Raw genomic sequence first — 17,868 nt, 5'->3', positions numbered from 1 at the left:
ATGTATGTTTGATTGATTTGGTTGTTGGCTCGTACACATTTTCCTTAAAGTGCATAAAATACCCCTTTTTGAAATTCCACGTGGCTGTTTTTACAACGTGTGGAAATTTCACATTTTATGCTGCATCTGAAGTTAAATCGCTCAACTGCGGCGTCATCTTCATATTTCCTGGCAGTAGTTGGTGCTTTTGTTGGCTTTGTTTATTCTGGAGCCAGAAGAGCCACACACTCATCCCCTCACATTCAGAATCAGATGAGCAGTTTTGCCATCTCTGTTAGATCGATTCAGTCCGAGAAAGAGACTATACGATGATATCTCTTTTTTAATAAAAGCAGAAAGAAATCCTTTGACAAAAGGAAAAATGTAGAATGGAAAAATCTCTATATGTATTCCAATCTAAACATCTGTAGTTTTCATTTTGGACCCTTTCTGTACGTATCTCTGATCTGAAGCACAAATTCCCCCATCACATTGACACCAAGTACAGTAACAGACACCAAGAAATGATATTTCACCCTAACAAGAAAAATAATTTGTATCATTGCAAGAAATCATTGGATCAACAGCAAAGAAGCAGTGAGTTCACCCAGGGATTTCTCTGTCAAATCTGCAGTACATTGATAATTGAAGTCATAACAGTTAAGAGGCCAAGAATAATTGCAGGAGTGAAGCACCAGGCTGATGTGTAAATACTTGGTGAACAGGCTGGGGCAACTGTCTTAGTAGCAGGTCCTACGCAGCACAGTGTGTAATTAAAACGTTCCTTTGTACGATTTTATACTTTTCATGAATCAGGCTTGAATTATTTCTCTCCTCATCTATATGCAGTTGGGCCTTTGAAAAAACAACTGACTTGGTCTCTGAGGCATTTGTTTTCTTTGGATCTGTGGATGGTGCCATTTCAGTATGAAAGAGCTACAGCTCGTGGCTCAGTCGCTATAGGAGGCGCCCCATTAGTCATTCATTCAATGGCTTAGTTTCAAAACACTACTCACACTTGGCGCCACTTCTTTTCTGTCTCTGTGCGAGCTGTTCTCCTCTGGTTCTCTTTTATTTGATTGTCTCCAGCTCTTGATAGCTAGAGCAGAGGAAGGTTTGCTCGAGCCATTACTCACTATGTTTCCATGGGAAGTTGTACGTATATTTCTTAAGGGCCCTGTCCTAAATTGCACTCTACATTCAAAAAGTATCTTTCAAGTAATCGGACTCAGTGTACGTTAAAATGAGTTAGTGCTGTACAAACATTCCCTTATGTTTATTTGATTGTGGTGTGTATGCAACGTATGCGCTATCCCTTTTAATTAAAGCATTTCTGCACTCACTCACCCTTAGACAAAAGTGTTGCTGGTCTTTTTTTTTTATTGTGAATCATTAAAATGAAATAAAACTTCACTTCCTTTCCAAAGCTGAGATTGTATTTTTCCAAGCTCGGTTCCAACAAACCTATATTGAGGGTAATGGCTTGAGGAATGATTAGAGTCAGATATGTCAAATCCTGCAGCCAAGCCTAACAGAAGACATACCCTTAACCGCAACTGTTCAGCTTTTCTTTTTTTACTCTCCTGGAATGAAAGTACTTTGCTCTGCTGGACTCCTGAGGTAAGTGCTATAAGTTGCCAGTGATTTACATGCGATTGTTAGTACCTTTTTTTAAGGACAGGGGTGGTGGCATGGATAGAGTTGGGGCAATGCTTTGTCCTCTTCAGTTTATGTAGATAAAACACTACAACACAACGAGACTGCAGGACTGCCAATGTGTCTGTTATACAGCAATGGTCTGGGGTTTCACCTAGCCACCCTCACTAAACTGTGTGCCCGCTAACAACTTTACACGGAACCATTTCAAAGCAGCCAGTGTACAATTTTATGGCCAAGGTAATACCATCAAACTGCCAAACAGCCACAACTTTGAGATAGATCAAACATTTAGTAGTGGTGATAAATGGTCACACATTTCTCATGCAATTGGTCATAATAACCAGGGGGAATTGCAAGGTAAATCAAGGTAACTGACTAATAGAAGTAATTGATTATAAGTAGAAGTTAGATTTGAACTATTTCGGACAAATTAACAGAGGTGGTTGACTGAGGAAAACACTGAAAGGTCAGCTAATAAACTTTTCCGTCAAATGCAAAAGTATATTGTTCCTTGGACTGGTTGTGTCTACAGACACAGCATATGTGCATTTGGCAGTAACCATTTTATGCATCATTACATTTTCAAATCTGACATTTTTTACCATCCAAGAAATGGCAATATTTTCTCTCTATGTCCCATGTTCAGGTGTTCCAGGAGGCATGGGTGAGGCAGACCAGGGGGGTGGAGGGTTATGAGGAGCCAGAGGTGCTATAATTAGCTCCTCTTTAGGTCTTGGTTGTGTCTGCTCTGTCAGCCAACCGGTCCTGGCCTTATCTGGGCTTCCAAACCTCAAGGCCACAGATCACAGACACATCACTGACTCCCTGGAGTTCACTGGCTTCTATTAGAACTCTTATCACAGTATCTTCCAGTTCCACACAGCCAGATGCCCCCCACAGCTCCTCTTCCACTCTCGACCTTCAGCCAGGGAAAGACTGCTTCCAAAGTGCATTACTTCCAAGGCAAATGCTTTTGTTGGTCCGTGGACAAGTTTTACAGCAGAATAGATATTGATTTCAATTGAGAAATCTAAATGAATGAGATTTCACATTCAACAGACATCTCTGAGATGAGAAGGAAAACACTGACTGCTGCTTTAAATGAGTAACATACTAGTCATTCCTCATTGTCCAAATGAGTTTTTCAAAGAAAAACAGAATTACAAGGCATATACCTTACTGTAAATGTAATTTAATGAACAATGGAAATATAAAAATAACAAGGACACATCACTGAGTTGTAGCATAGCTTGTTTATTATTTTGTATACTTTTTTTGCATAGGGAAACACACTCACTTCCAGTAATGTATTTATGAGCATTTGCTAACAGCGATGGCTGAATACAATGTTATAATGAAATATTGGTAAAGCTGTACATTTCCCCCACACCAGTTCAAAAACACATGGCAAATTTAGTTTTCCTATATGAGAGTCATTTCAAATAATTAACAGACAAGTTATTACCGACCTTTGCTGATCCTTTTGTACTAAAGTTTTCAAAAAGGAAAATAAAATCACAAGCAGATCAAAGTGACCCGTGTGTGCTATGAATCTGTTCTCTGCTCTATTCCACCAGATGTGTCAGAACTAAATGTCCACATGCTCTTTCCTGGTGTGAAGTGTGTATGTCTGTGCAGCAAGCAAGTGATTAATGAATAACTACTATGGTAATATTTGTAAAGAATAATGAGAAGGAAAAAAATCTTAAAATTTAACACTGCATTACAATGCTCTCTGAGAAACATCTTGATCTCTTCCCTCCTCCAGCCAACCAACTTCATCACACTGAGAAAAACAGCATGCTTAAAGAATGAATCAACATACAGTACAGGCCCAGAAAAATATGAAAATAAACCAATTGTCAAGAAAAGGTTGGGGCACCAAGTGGACTTATGCAGCATTCACGTGCTAGTCGGAACTAGGAAGCTCTGAAATTTCCGATTTGCTAACTGGTTGTAGTTATACACGTGCCGCATTCAACCAAGTTAGCAAGTTAGACATTTCAGAGCTTTTCTAGTTCTAACTAGCACATGGTCGCGGCATTAAGCAGTTGAAGACCAAGTGAGATATTTGATTTGTGTAGAAAGAGCCCTCATTAAAATGTCGCCTTGTTCTTTCCTCTATTGTGGGCGGGGCTTCTTGGTGTTGACATGTCAGTAAGTCTGTGATATGGATCATCAATAACATGAACAGATCTCCATAACTGCACTTGGTTTTTATGGCTTTTCACCTCCATAGCAAAAGGCCATTGCCATTGGCCAGTGGGTGCCCTTCACCTTGTAGCAGAGTACAGTAGGACCTCATTGGGACAGTTTGTGTGGAAAGCTATGAGCAGAAGCCAATGTGAGAGTGGGGCTCAGGCACTAAACACAGTCCCACACAACGTCAGAATGACCTCCAGCAGCTTAGAGTACAAACACTATGTACATCAGAACTTGAGAAGGGCAATGGCAGAAAATAAATGAAAAAGAATTAGCAGTAAAATGACAGGCACTGCTTGTTGAAATCATTTTTGGTATTCAGTATTCACATGTAAGTGTTGCTTTACCTGCTGGTTTGTTGAAAGTAAAGTATAGAGACCAAACATAACAGTTAGCTTTATACACTGTGTGAACAGAAGCACATTTCACCACAAAAAAACCTATATTGTGACACCTCTCTGAGAGTTGTGGCCTGTGCCTGATGTCTCTTCATACAGTAACAAGAGGATTATGGAGAGTGTTTCCCGTTCACCTTCTCGTTTGAGATTTTACCTCAGTTTGCATTAAAAAAAACACCACTAAAAAGTAAAACCACTACCTTTATCTAACTGATCATGGCTTGGCTCACCATCTACTGATCCCCTAAAACTCTCACAAACATACAAGTCTGGTCATTCTACACTTTTGACTGGCGTGCTGCTAAGTATTTCATCTCTCTGAAGAAATCATCTTGAAACTCGAACGGGACCATTTTAATCCAGTGCCAATTCTAATTTTAGGTAAATAAATCATCTTAAGAGTCTGTCTGGATAGTGATTGTTGCTAAGAGTAACTACGAACTTATGAATTCATATTAATAGGTATCAGATTCCCAGGTGTTTACCCTGACAGGGTATACCAGCCCTTAATTGCATAGGGGAAATTCAGAGTTCCGGCTCGGAACACAATAAACTACATCATTCTAATCTATATACTGTACCAATTGCATAACGATAAATTACATCAGTTAAAAAAACGTGAAGGAAATTCAAAGGCCAATATAGTAAATTAACTTTTTCCATATTCTAATCTTCAAGGTTGTGGTGCACCATGTGTAAAGACTTCTCTTGTCATTCTGGACCCATACCTGTTGCAGCTGCAGCATGAGCTACCACACACACCTCCCTCAGCCTCACATCAATCAATAGCAAGTCTCTGGGTGGAGCAGAGCAGTGCATCCTTGAGTAAAACTAGAGTAACATTCACAACAACGCCTCACTGCGAGAAGAAAGGCACTCAGAGCAGTGTTGGGCCTCACACCTGCACCACCAGAGGACTGTGCTTCATCTGCACACCGTTCCTGACCAGAAACACACACAAACACACTGACCACACCTTGTATGGACTACGGCAAAACTATTACGACTGCCAGCCCTGACGTTGATTGTCTAGGACTGAACCAATAACTTTTCAAACCAAAAACCAAAAATGTACCACCTGGGTGGACTTTGAAGTGATGCACTCAGTGAGTTCTCTAACTATAAACGACGAAAGGGGCCATACACGGGGAATAATATTCTTAGCTTGTTACAAGCAGCTGTTTTCTCACTTTCTCGCTCCGTCTCTCTCACACAATCAGCATTCCTATACATCAAAGGTTGAGCTTCAGAAAGATTTCCAGAGAAGTACATCTTTAAAAGTTTCCTTAAACAAAATAGTCAATACCAGTTTATCTAGTGCAATCGTCCAAATAGAAGGGAAGTGTGTGAGTTCTTTGAAGCACGACAGCAGTTGGAAAACAGAAATGCAGAACTGTTAGATGAATTGTGAGGGGGAAAAGCACAAAGAAATGGCAATGGGATTTGCATATCCCCTTGAGGCTTACTGAAGGTTTTGTCTCTGTTTAAAATGACAACAAGTGATGCTGAAATTACTGTCCAGGTTTCAGGATTGATCAAATCAAATTGCAGGTACCTTCTTTAAAAAGGCATGCAGCAATCGGTGGTGAGCTCACACCAACCATAGCAGATCCTTAAGAAGTCATTATTATATTTTGTGGCTTGGCCACAACTTAAGACAACTAAATTTAAACACACAACATAAACATGTACTTTCTTATACAATACAGAAAAAACGTTTGATATACTGTAAGCATTTATACATAGGATAATGAGTCCAAAATGTAACAATCCTACAATAATCACAATAATTACTACAAAAACATTAAGGGTTTTGAAATAAAACAAGATCATATTTTAAATGTGTCAGTATTGAGTGCATATTAATGTCTTTCGGAGTAAGTTCAACCATCACCTGTGGTCACTTTAAAAAGTGTTGGGGGGTAGCACCCTGCTCTAGAAACAAAAGTCTCTGTCGGTGTCATAACAATATACTGTATAGCTGTGTTTAGTTACAAAAAAGCAAATGAAATAAGAAGACTGTGTGCTGAACACCTATTGTAGAACCACTGTGCTGGCTAGACTATGGTGGCGTCAGACCCCTGTCCCTATGTGTCCCAGTCAGACCCAGGCTGGAGGGTAAACTGAACTGGAGAGGTGAGTGTGGAGCAGTGCAAATCTTCACAGGAAATGTCATGAGGCTCCAGCGTCTGCTGCTACTGTACAGTTAGAACCAGAGGGGACCTTTACAGAGGATAATTCATATATTTCCACTAATTGTATTGAAAACGTAGAAATGTAGTATTTTGAAATGCCTAATAAGTCGACATACATAGAATTCTTCAGAGCTATCAAACATTAGCACGTTGGAGCCCTCAGATACTACAGCAGTAATTGGACTTTGTGCTGAAAACTAGAAGGAGAATATCGTGACTTGATTATGGGCCTAGGGCTCCATATAGATCATTGACTGTACTGTGTTGTGTATGGTTAACACATCAGTTGGTCTTTCCCTTTTTGGATGAATGAACACAATGAATGAACACACACAACCCATAATGTGGGCGTTCTTTGATCAGGAGCAGACTCTTGCCTCAAACACATGACCTGTTTAACAAATATCAAATTGCTGGCTGAATGACCGCAGCGTTTTGTTGAGCTTGAGGATCGTATGGATTTGATGGAATGCCTTTGCTTACAGCACTCCACTTCAACCTGGGACTGTGGACCGGGACACATAAACCGTCATCACCAAGATCTTAAGACGGGCATGTAAACAATACCTCTTTGTTCTGACATTTTTCGTTAATTCTCAATTGCTTGCAGCAAAATGTTAATAGCTACCAGCATTGCAATATCCATTACAGAAACAATACTGTACACTGCATAACAAACTTTTACATGGCCTTTTCTGACCCTGCTGAAAAAATACACAATATCCTCTCTTGTTCAATATACTCCCATTACACTACGTAGTAAGAAATGATAAATTATCATCTACCCTCTAATTTAAAAAAACAACAACAACTAATGAAGCATCTTGGCATCTTTCAGTAAAACATATATATTTTTAAATCAGCAAGTCAGCTAATGAAGAGATTTTGTGTTGTTTTCATTCTCTATACCGTGATTCTGACTAGGTCAGTTGATACTTCTGAAGTACAGGGCTAATATTCAAAACAACATGAAGTGGATTTGTAGATTCCACACAATGGACCTAAATGTGGAGGACCTCAAAATGAAACTACGCACTTACTCACCATCTAAATAATAATCTTCACGTGATACATAAAGCTTAACATTCGATTGTAGCCAGTGTTATGAAACTTTATTTGACTGATTTTGATCATTTAATTTCAAACCAATCCAGGTAGTGTGCATATTCGCAGTGAAATAATTTGACCCCTAACCCCATGGAAATGCAGTGAGATGCAAAAACGTTCATCTAAGTCACAGATTACTGATCAAGGTATACAATTGGGGAGGGGAATTTTTCATGTCATTATTGCATCTCACAGCACTAGTTTGTCACACATTTCTACTCCCCTCAGACAATTCTATCTAGTAGTGCATTAATAACCCTTTTTTGCTCTCCTTTGATTTTCAGTCTTCCTAAATTAGCATTTTTGAACACACCAAATAGTCTCTCTCTCTCTCTCTTTGCTATCAGGTGATTTATGTATATGCAATCTGAGAACCGACAAAGTACTATGGTAGGTGAGGCTACCTAGCCAAACACACACACACACAAACATTTACACGCACGCACGCATACGCACACACACACACACAAACACAAAAAGAGAGATGTGAAGCACTGTGCACTGCTCACCATTGACACATTACGTAATAACACAGTTAGCATTCCATGTAAAGAATTTGTCTCTGAAACTTCAGCTTTATCCTTAAACAATTCCAAATTAGTAATTTCCCTTGGCTTAATATATGTATAGAGATTCATTATTTTGTGATGTTCCCGTTTGAACAGATATTAAAGTGCTTGGATTTGCCTTTCTGCGTATAGGGGATTCATAGGATGTAATGTAAGAGAATAGGGGGAACAAATGTACCCCATATTCAGCTCTGGTCATCTGGTGCCAAACATAATGTCTGCAGGGGCAGAAGTAGCCATGGTGCTGGAGGAAATGTGAGCCCAGCTCAGTGCTTTAAATCTCTATTCCATGCTAGGAGCCTGATCACTGGTCACCTACAACACAACCTTCACAGCTCTCTACCCTCTCTAGCCCTGACCTCCAGTTGCAGAGTCAATCAACCAAATCAAATAGGCAAAAATCAACATCTTGAATTGGAGCTGGGATGAGCAACTCCAGTCCTCTGACTCCAATAATCAACTAATCATGATCTTCAGATGAAAATACAATTGGTTTAATCAGCTGTGTTTGCATGGAGAAAAGTTGCCCCTCCTTGAATTGGAGTAATTGCACATTTTCACTCATTCTTGCCACACATTCTTTATCGTTGAAGAAGAGCTTTAAAAAGGGGGCAAAATACATCTTCAGCAAATGCTGAGCAGAGGAAACGAGAATTGCATATTTCACATACTGTATTACACCAAGCTGGAAGACATAATGAGAGGGGAAAGCCACAAGAGTTAATAAAACAAAGAAATGAACAAGATTCAAATGCAGCAAGGGTTCCATGTGATGGAAAGACAAATACTAGTCTATAATACTAGTCTATAATACTAGTCTATAATACTAGTCTATAATACCCACAAAAGGGAAAAGGATGAAAAGACAATCCAATCTGTCACTATTTTAATTCTATTGTATTCATCTAAACTGGATAATGACAAGCAATCAAACATGCAGCAATGTTTTTTGTCTTTTTTGCAGCGTTACCAGTTATACTAAAAAGAGAAATGAATTTACATTATTTTTATCATGTATTATTGTTCTTAACTAAAGGCAAGGCACATAATGTGTTATATAAAATATCGTGCAAAATAGAAGTTAACCATAGGGAATAAAAAATCCAAAGGAATAGGTAAAAAGGTAAGAACCCATCAGTATTATTTACTCTCTGTTCCATAGATTAGAGGGAGGAGGGGCTTGGGGGAGGGGCTTGTGGGGAGGGGCTTGGGGGGAGGGGCTTGTGGGGGAGGGTAAGCTTCAGAAGGGTAGTAAGAGTTTCGGCCATGCACCCATGTCAGCATTATGGTGGTCAATAGAGCTAGAATCTGATGATTTTCTTTTGAAAGCACCATGCATGAATATATATCAGTGTCATTTCATATCAGCACCTTTAAAACAAGTCATTGTAGGTATTCTGTATATAGATAACAGATGTGAATCGGAACACCATTGCAAAGCCGTATTTAAAGGTTAGCTTTTTGAAACCAGTATGTATGACATTATTCCTTAGAAGTGTTTCTGTTTTAATTGAGCCATATCTGAACTATACAAACAGTTTTCTCTCTCTCTCTCTCTCTCTCTCTCTCTCTCTCTCTCTCTCTCTCTATATATATATATATATATATATATATAGTGCTTTGATATGTTGGTTTCATGATGTCATTGCTGATAGCAGGGTTTTATGTTGTGTCTTTTCTTGGCTTGTCCCCAGCTAACCATCAATGTGCTCAGAAAGGTGCATTTGGCTGGAGACGGGTTAAGGGCTGTGAGCTGCCTTCTCCCCCTCTGTGCGTCACACCTCTCTCTCCCACCACTTCTGTTGCCTGCCTAGAAGTCATTGAGGCTTGCAGTGCTTCATACAAGCAAAAACTAAAATACAAAGAAAGGAGAAAAGAACTCGTGCTACGTCTTAGGCACTTTTCATGGCTGTATATATGATTTGGGTTTGATTGAGGAGTCTCGAGCCCTGATGTTTTCTATTTATAAAGATGAATTCTGCATTCATCCAAAAAACATGCTGCAACAATGTCTGTTGTCACAAACTTTGCATTGCATCAGCAAATGAGACCCAGGGACAAAACCTCTAAAGATAGGTCTTACTAAATAGACTGGTAATGGACACTGCTGGCCAGTCAGTTGCTCCTTCTCAATGAGCCAGAATTCTGCCATGTGCACACATGGAAACATGCAGTGCCGTTGGCATAGAAACCATTAGGTCTTGGGCCAATTGTGGCCCTATCAATGGTTACCTTTACAGCCACGCTTCTAATGATCTCATCGACTCATCTAAAGTCTGTGATCTGCTGTACAAAAGACAATCATGAATTCATTTTGTTTTTTCGATGATATAAAAACAGCATGAGTAAAAGAATAAAGATGTGACGTAGATACAGTATGTAGAGAGAGATCCAAAACGGTGTGATGCCATAAACCCGTCAGGATTCCCTGTACCTCAACATACACAAGGAAACTTCCACTAGAGCATAGAATATCTGAAACACAGTAGGGTTGGATTGTTCTAATCGATAGCTCAAGACAGAAAACACTCATAGCTCATGTACCCTGCTACCTAAAGAACACAACATAGTAGTTTCTACAACATAATCCTAAAACTACCTTTGACTTGCAACATTTTAAGATAGCTGCTAAAGAAGAAAAAATGCATTAATTATAGTAGTGCAATGCCTGTAATGTCCAATGCAATTTAAACGGAATACACACAAAAATAAAGAAAACATCTCCCCTCTACACCCAATACTTTCTCAATAGTGACAAAACTATTTTTGTTCTCCTTTGTCACTGTGCAGAATAAACCCCGTTATCTACATTAATCCAAACTTTATGCAATATTATCTCAAGAGTGGGGCAAGGATAGGGAGAGGGGGTTTCATTATGTCTGAGTTGTATGCACACACAAACAAATGTCAACACAAATACACAACAGTTGACAGGCACAAAAGGGTGTCTCGGTTATTGTGAAGACTTACAAACACGTGTTACAGTACCTGTCCTTTCGCGATGCTCTGTACTGCTCCAAAACCTGATCCTTCTGATCCGTGCCTCATAAAAGGTACTTGCAGTGCATTGCAAAAGTATTCATCCCCCATGGCGTTTTTCCTATTTTGTTGCATTTAGATCGATTTTTATTTGGATTTCATGTAATGGACATACACAAAATAGTCCAAATTGGTGAAGTGAAATGAAAAAACAAAACAGAAAAGAGGTGCGTGCATGTGTATTCACCCCCTTTGCTATGAAACAAGGGGCACCACCAAGCAAGCAGCACTATGAAGACCAAGGAGCTCTCCAAACAGGTCAGGGACAAAGTTGTGGAGAAGTACAGATCAGGGTTGGGTTATAAAAACATATCCCAAACTTTCAACATCCCACGGAGCACCATTAAATCCATTATTTAAAACATGGAAAGAATATGGCACCTCAACAAACCTGTCAAGAGAGGGCCGCACCCCAAAATTCACAGACCAGGCAAGGAGGTCATTAATCAGAGAGGCAACAAAGAGACCAAAGATGACCCTGAAGGAGCTGCAAAGTTCCACAGCGGAGATTAGAGTATCTGTCCATAGGACCACTTTAAGCCATACACTCCACAGAGCTGGGCTTTACGGAAGAGTGGCCAGAAAAAAATATATTGCTTAAAGTTTAAAAAAATAAGCAAACACGTTTGGTGTTCGCCAAAAGGCATGTGGGAGACTCCCCAAACATATGGAAGAAGGTACTCTGGACAGATGAGACTAAAATTGAGCTTTTTGGCCATCAACAAAAACACTATGTCTGGCACAAACCCAACACCTCTCATCACCCAGAGAATACCATCCCCACAGTGAAGCATGGTGGTGGCAGCATCATGCTGTGGGGATGTTTTTCATCAGCAGGGACTGGGAAAATGGTCAGAATTGAAGGAATGATGGATGACGCTAAATACAGGGATATTCTTGAGGGAAACCTGTTTCAGTCTTCCAGCAATTTGAGACTGGGACGGAGGTTCACCTTCCAGCAGCACAATGACCCTAATCATACTGCTAAAGCAACACTTGAGGGGTTTAAGGGGAAACATTTAAATGTCTTGGAATGGCCTAGTCAAAGCCCAGACCTCAATCCAGTTGAAAATATGTGGTATGACTTAAAGATTGCTGTATACCAGTGGAACCCATCCAACTTGAAGGAGCTGGAGCAGTTTTGCCTTGAAGAATGGGCAAAAATCCCAGTGGCTAGATGTGCCAAACTTATAGAGACATACCCCAAGCGGCTTGCAGCTGTAATTACTGCAAACGGTGTCTCTACAAAGTATTGACTTTGGGGGGGTGAATAGTTATGCACGCTCAAGTTTTCTGTTTTTTTGTCTTATTTCTTGTGTGTTTCACAATAAAAAATATTTAGCATCTTCAAAGTGGTAGCCATGTTGTGTAAATCAAATGATACAAACCTCACCAAAATCCATTTTAATTCCAGGTTGGAAGGCGACAAAATATGAAAAATGCCAAGGGGGTGAATACTTTCGCAAGCCACTGTAGCTCAGTGTTTATAAAAAAATGACCAAAAAATGGACTGTGTTAAAGGAAATCTTGAACCCCCTTTAAATGAAGTAACTACATGATTGTCTATCAAATTTGATGAAAAGTAGACTTTTGTTTCTGCAGGTAAAGGGAGGTTATTGACCTCCCCTCCCTACTTTCAAAAAGAATTACCGTCCCAGAAGAAGTGTGGAAAAGTCTGATCACAGGAACTGAATTCTTCTCTTTCTTGTTGATTAAGAAAATAAAGGATACTTATTTTGCATATATGAAGAAGCAGCACCTGTAGCGGGGGGGGGGGGGGGGGGTATGGGGGTACTGGGGTCATGTCTCTGCCCCACAGTTCATTTTGGCTGCCCAAACATCCTCTTCTCTTTCTATCTTCTCTTTCTGACTCGCTCTCTCCCCCTCTGTCTTTATTTTCCAAAAAGGTGTTGTGAAGCACATTTTATGTTGATATACATATATAAATATATATGCACACATATATTTATATATATATACATACTGTATATATACTGCATATATATACATTTTCCCTCTTGCATCTCTTTTTTTCTTTTTCTTCATTCCACAAAAAGTGTTGAATCTCAAATCCACGTGTCCTTGCCCTTTTCACTTATCCTTGTGTTGTTTAGTTCCCCAGGTACCAGGACTGAAAAAAAGAGCAAACATTTTCAGATTACATATGAATGGCAGATATTTTTCATTGACATTCAAAGAAGACAATAAGAAAACATTGTTTCTCTAGATTTTCACATCTGAGTACATTGCAGATTATCACAGTCAATGTACAGGTAACTGCCCAAATAACGGAAACACTTGATTAAATGAGGGATATGAAGTATATTGAAAGCAGGTGTTTGCACACAGGTGTGGTTCCTGAGTTATTTAAGAAATTAACGTCCCATCATGCTTAGGGCCATAAAAATGCTGGGCAGGCCATTATTTTGACTACCATGGCAAGGCCCCAATCCACAGGGCAAGAGCAGGGCCGGTTTAATGCAGGGGCTTATCAGGGCTGAAGCCCCTGGGTCCAGGCCTGTGGGGGGCCCAAGAGGCATCCTAAAAAATTCCTCAGATGGGGTGAGGAGAGGAGGTAGAGGCCCACGTGGGTAACTGGGCGGCCCTGCCTTGATTGGGTAACTGATTAATACAAATTTTAAAAATTAACTGCATAATAAATGTGACGGCTCAATTGTGTGAGTCTGTGCTCAAGCTCATAGTTTATAAAATAACAACTGTGAATTCAGTTTTACCACAAGCATATAAGGTATCTGCCAACATTAAGGAAACACCAACATGGGAACTCTATATCAGGTGGCGAGAAAGGAAGGCCCAGGAAAATAATGAAATACTCCAGCTACCCAATACTGTTCACTCTGCTTCTGCATGGCAAGCGGTACCGGTGCATCAAGTCTGACACCAACAGGCTTCTGAACAGCATCCACATGCCATAAGACTGCTAAATAGCTAACTAAATAGCTAACAAAATGGATGCACAGACTGAGTCTGAGTTGACCCTTGTATTTTATTCTTATTTTTACACTGTCTCTATGCACACTCACAGGGCCCCACACACTACACACACTGATACTCCAACACATAAAAACACTCACTTTATCATTTTCTCACACATACATAATATGCACATACAGTTATCCTGCCTCTACACACACCCACTAACATACAATCATCATATAACGTACGCTGCTGCTACTCTGTTAATCATATATCCTGATGCCTAGTCACCTTACCCCTAAACATATCTACCTCTGTCACTCCAGTATCCCTGTCACCTTACCTCTAAACATATCTACCTCTGTCACTCCAGTATCCCTGTCACCTTACCCCTAAACATATCTACCTCTGTCACTCCAGTATCCCTGTCACCTTACCCCTAAACATATCTACCTCTGTCACCCCAGTATCCCTGTCACCTTACCCCTAAACATATCTACCTCTGTCACTCCAGTATCCCTGTCACCTTACCCCTAAACATATCTACCTCTGTCACTCCAGTATCCCTGTCACCTTACCCCTAAACATATCTACCTCTGTCACTCCAGTATCCCTGTCACCTTACCTCTAAACATATCTACCTCTGTCACTCCAGTATCCCTGTCACCTTACCTCTAAACATATCTACCTCTGTCACTCCAGTATCCCTGTCACCTTACCTCTAAACATATCTACCTCTGTCACTCCAGTATCCCTGTCACCTTACCCCTAAACATATCTACCTCTGTCACGCCAGTATCCCTGTCACCTTACCCCTAAACATATCTACCTCTGTCACTCCAGTATCCCTGTCACCTTACCCCTAAACATATCTACCTTCATCACTCCAGTATCCCTGTCACCTTACCTCTAAACATATCTACCTCTGTCAAGCCAGTATCCCTGTCACCTTACCTCTAAACATATCTACCTCTGTCACACCAGTATCCCTGCACATTGTAAATATGGTACTGGAACTGACCCTGTATATAGTATGCTTACTTACTTTATCATGTTCTTCTTATTTCTTGTTTTTATATATTGTGTGTTTTTGTTCTACCTTGATATTTTTAGAATGACATTGTTATTGATTACTGCATTGTTGGGATTAGAGCTCGCAAGAAAGGCATTTCACTGCATGTAACATTAAAACCTGAAACTAAAGTATCTTAAAAGGATGTTGCGCCACCACAAGCTGCCAGAACAGCTTCAACGCGCCTTGGCATAGATTCTACAAGTTGACCTAAACCGGGAAAATGCACCTCACACCATAACATCCCTTGTTAACTCAAGTGTTTCCTTTATTTTGGCAGTTACAGGTATGTCTACAGTCAGGAACGCTGCAGTTTGGGCAGCATGTGAGACAAACATAGGCTACAGCTTGTTGCTTTGTGGCCATAGACATACAGTGCCTTCGGAAAGTATACAGACACCTTGACCATTTCCACATTTTGTTACATTACAGATTAAATCTAAAATGGATTGAAATGCATTCCAGGTGACTGGAATGAAGCTTGTTGAGAGAATGCCAAGAGGTGCATCAAGAATGCCAAGCTGTCATCAAGGCAAAGGGTGGCTACTTTTAATAGTTTGTTAAACACTTTTTTGGTTACTACATGATTCCATGTGTTATTTCATAGTGTTGATGTCTTCACTATTATTCTACAATGTAGAAAATAGTAAAAATAAAGAAAAACCCTTGAATGAGTAGGTGTGTCTAAACTTTTGACTGACACTGTATTTATAGTATATATATATATATATTGGCTCCTAATATTGTACAATCGGTGTGTCGCTTCATTGGCCTGGGCTATTGTTTGTTTGAATTCAATACCAGGTTGATCTCATTTTGTGATGTCAGAGTAGCCAATCACTTCGGTAATTTGTGTGGTATTAAAAAAGATTCAGCTAATGTCTTCTGTCATGCAAATGATGTAGAATTGCATGAAATGTGTTTTTAAGAGGCAGATTTTTTTCATACACTGCAAAAATGATTCCCATGTGTAGAAATCCTAAAAAAACGCTTCTGCTCAACTGTAGCCTATGCCACATGGCAAACGTTATTGGCTTTATTATAAAGGGTATTTTTCTTCAACAGTAAATTTACCACGCATCAAATTGCATCTTGGTGGACGAGGGGGGCGAGGGAGGTGGCAAGAAGAAAAAAACAAAGCCCAGAGGGCCTATGATTTCTTAATCCGGCCCTGGCTACGAGTGGCCACTGAATGGTTTGATGAGCATGAAAACGATGTCAACTATTAGCCGTCTGTCACCAGATCTCAACCTAATTGAACACTTATGGGAGATTCTGAAGCGGAGCCTGAGACGGCCTTTTCCACCATCATCAACAAAGCACCAAATTATATAATTTATTGTGGGAAGAATGGTGTCGCATCCCTCCAATAGAATTCCAGACACTTGTAGAATCTTTGCCAATGTGCATTGAAGCTGTTCTGGCTCGTGGTGTCCAACACCCTATTAAGATACTTTATGTTGGCGTTTCCTTTATTTTGGCAGTTACACGTGTCGTATGATAAACAGTTGAACTTTTATGTCTACATCAAGTGCATAAATTCAACATAATTATGTTTCGCTTCAACAATTAATATTAAGAGGGCTAAGAATTCCTGTCAGTGTGTTGAACATTATTATGCCATTGTAAACCCTGTGTGTGAGTGTGTGTGTGTGACTGTGTGTGTGAGTGTGTGTGTTCACAGCGCATGTCAGTGTTGTTTTGGGCCTACTGTACAGTATGAGACGCCATGTGAATAGTAGTGATTGTGAATAATGCATGACCAGGGTAGTTTTGTGGCCAACTCCAGACACAGTGCTTTATTTTCACAGTGTTCTGCAATCAGTGTCTTCTCCACTAATGGGGCCCAAACACTTCCAGTCAGGACGACCAACCAAATGGAGCAATTCAAAATAATATGGAGTAAAAGAGCTGCTACAGCGAGAAAGATCCCAGCAGGATTCCACCCAAACCTTTAAAAAAACATACTAGGACTTTGGCATTTGCCTGCAGACCACTGAAATCTTACAAAAACAATTGACAGGACTGAATCAAATAAAACACAACATGTACCCTCAGCCCCCATCTTAACATTTTCCACCAAGGTTTATGTCATTTTAACAGCCCTCAAACAGACCTATTTAACTGCACCCAATTGTACTGATTTAATCAAGTTTAAAAAGGAAACTTCTTGCCTATTCCTTGTTAATGCTCAGAGTGATACCTTGTAGTCCATGGCTCCAGTCTCTTAACTCCTGCCTGCCCACTGTTCACCAGGTACACACACACACACACACACACACACACACACACACACACACACACACACACACACACACACACACACAGCGAATGATAACACACACACACACACACACAAACACACACACACACACACACACACACACACACACACACACACACACACACACACACACACACACACACACACACACACACACACACACACACACACACACACAGCAAATGATAACACACACACACACACACACACACACACACACACACACACACACACACACACACAGCGAATGATAACACACACACACCGCAGTGAGCCTGCTAGTATGCTTATAACCTCGATGTAGTGGCGCTTCATCATTCACAGATGTACAAATTTGTACCTACTTATCACTGTATTCTGTGGGAATGAGGAGTGAGCTATGGAGCTATGGACAGACTCTTGGAAAAACGTTGAAATGGGGTTTGGA

At 40.1% G+C, this 17,868-nt stretch overlaps 1 protein-coding gene across 7 annotated transcripts in view; it reads right to left on the bottom strand.

The window, feature by feature from the left end:
- Window positions 1-2,872: 2,872 nt before the first annotated feature.
- Window positions 2,873-17,868, bottom strand: part of LOC115144966 (nuclear factor 1 C-type-like) — a 136,381-nt gene continuing 121,385 nt past the window's right edge. For all 7 annotated transcript variants that reach the window (XM_029686143.2, XM_029686147.2, XM_029686148.2 and 4 more), the window contains one exon: window positions 2,873-13,279. In XM_029686143.2, the coding sequence (XP_029542003.1) occupies window positions 13,259-13,279 (21 nt within the window). In that variant the 3' untranslated portion in view covers window positions 2,873-13,258. The remainder of the gene's footprint in view (window positions 13,280-17,868) is intronic.

Source organism: Oncorhynchus nerka, linkage group LG17 (assembly GCF_034236695.1).
Source record: "Oncorhynchus nerka isolate Pitt River linkage group LG17, Oner_Uvic_2.0, whole genome shotgun sequence".
Classification (NCBI taxonomy): Eukaryota; Metazoa; Chordata; class Actinopteri; order Salmoniformes; family Salmonidae; genus Oncorhynchus; species Oncorhynchus nerka.
This window is presented reverse-complemented; position numbering and strand designations above follow the sequence as displayed.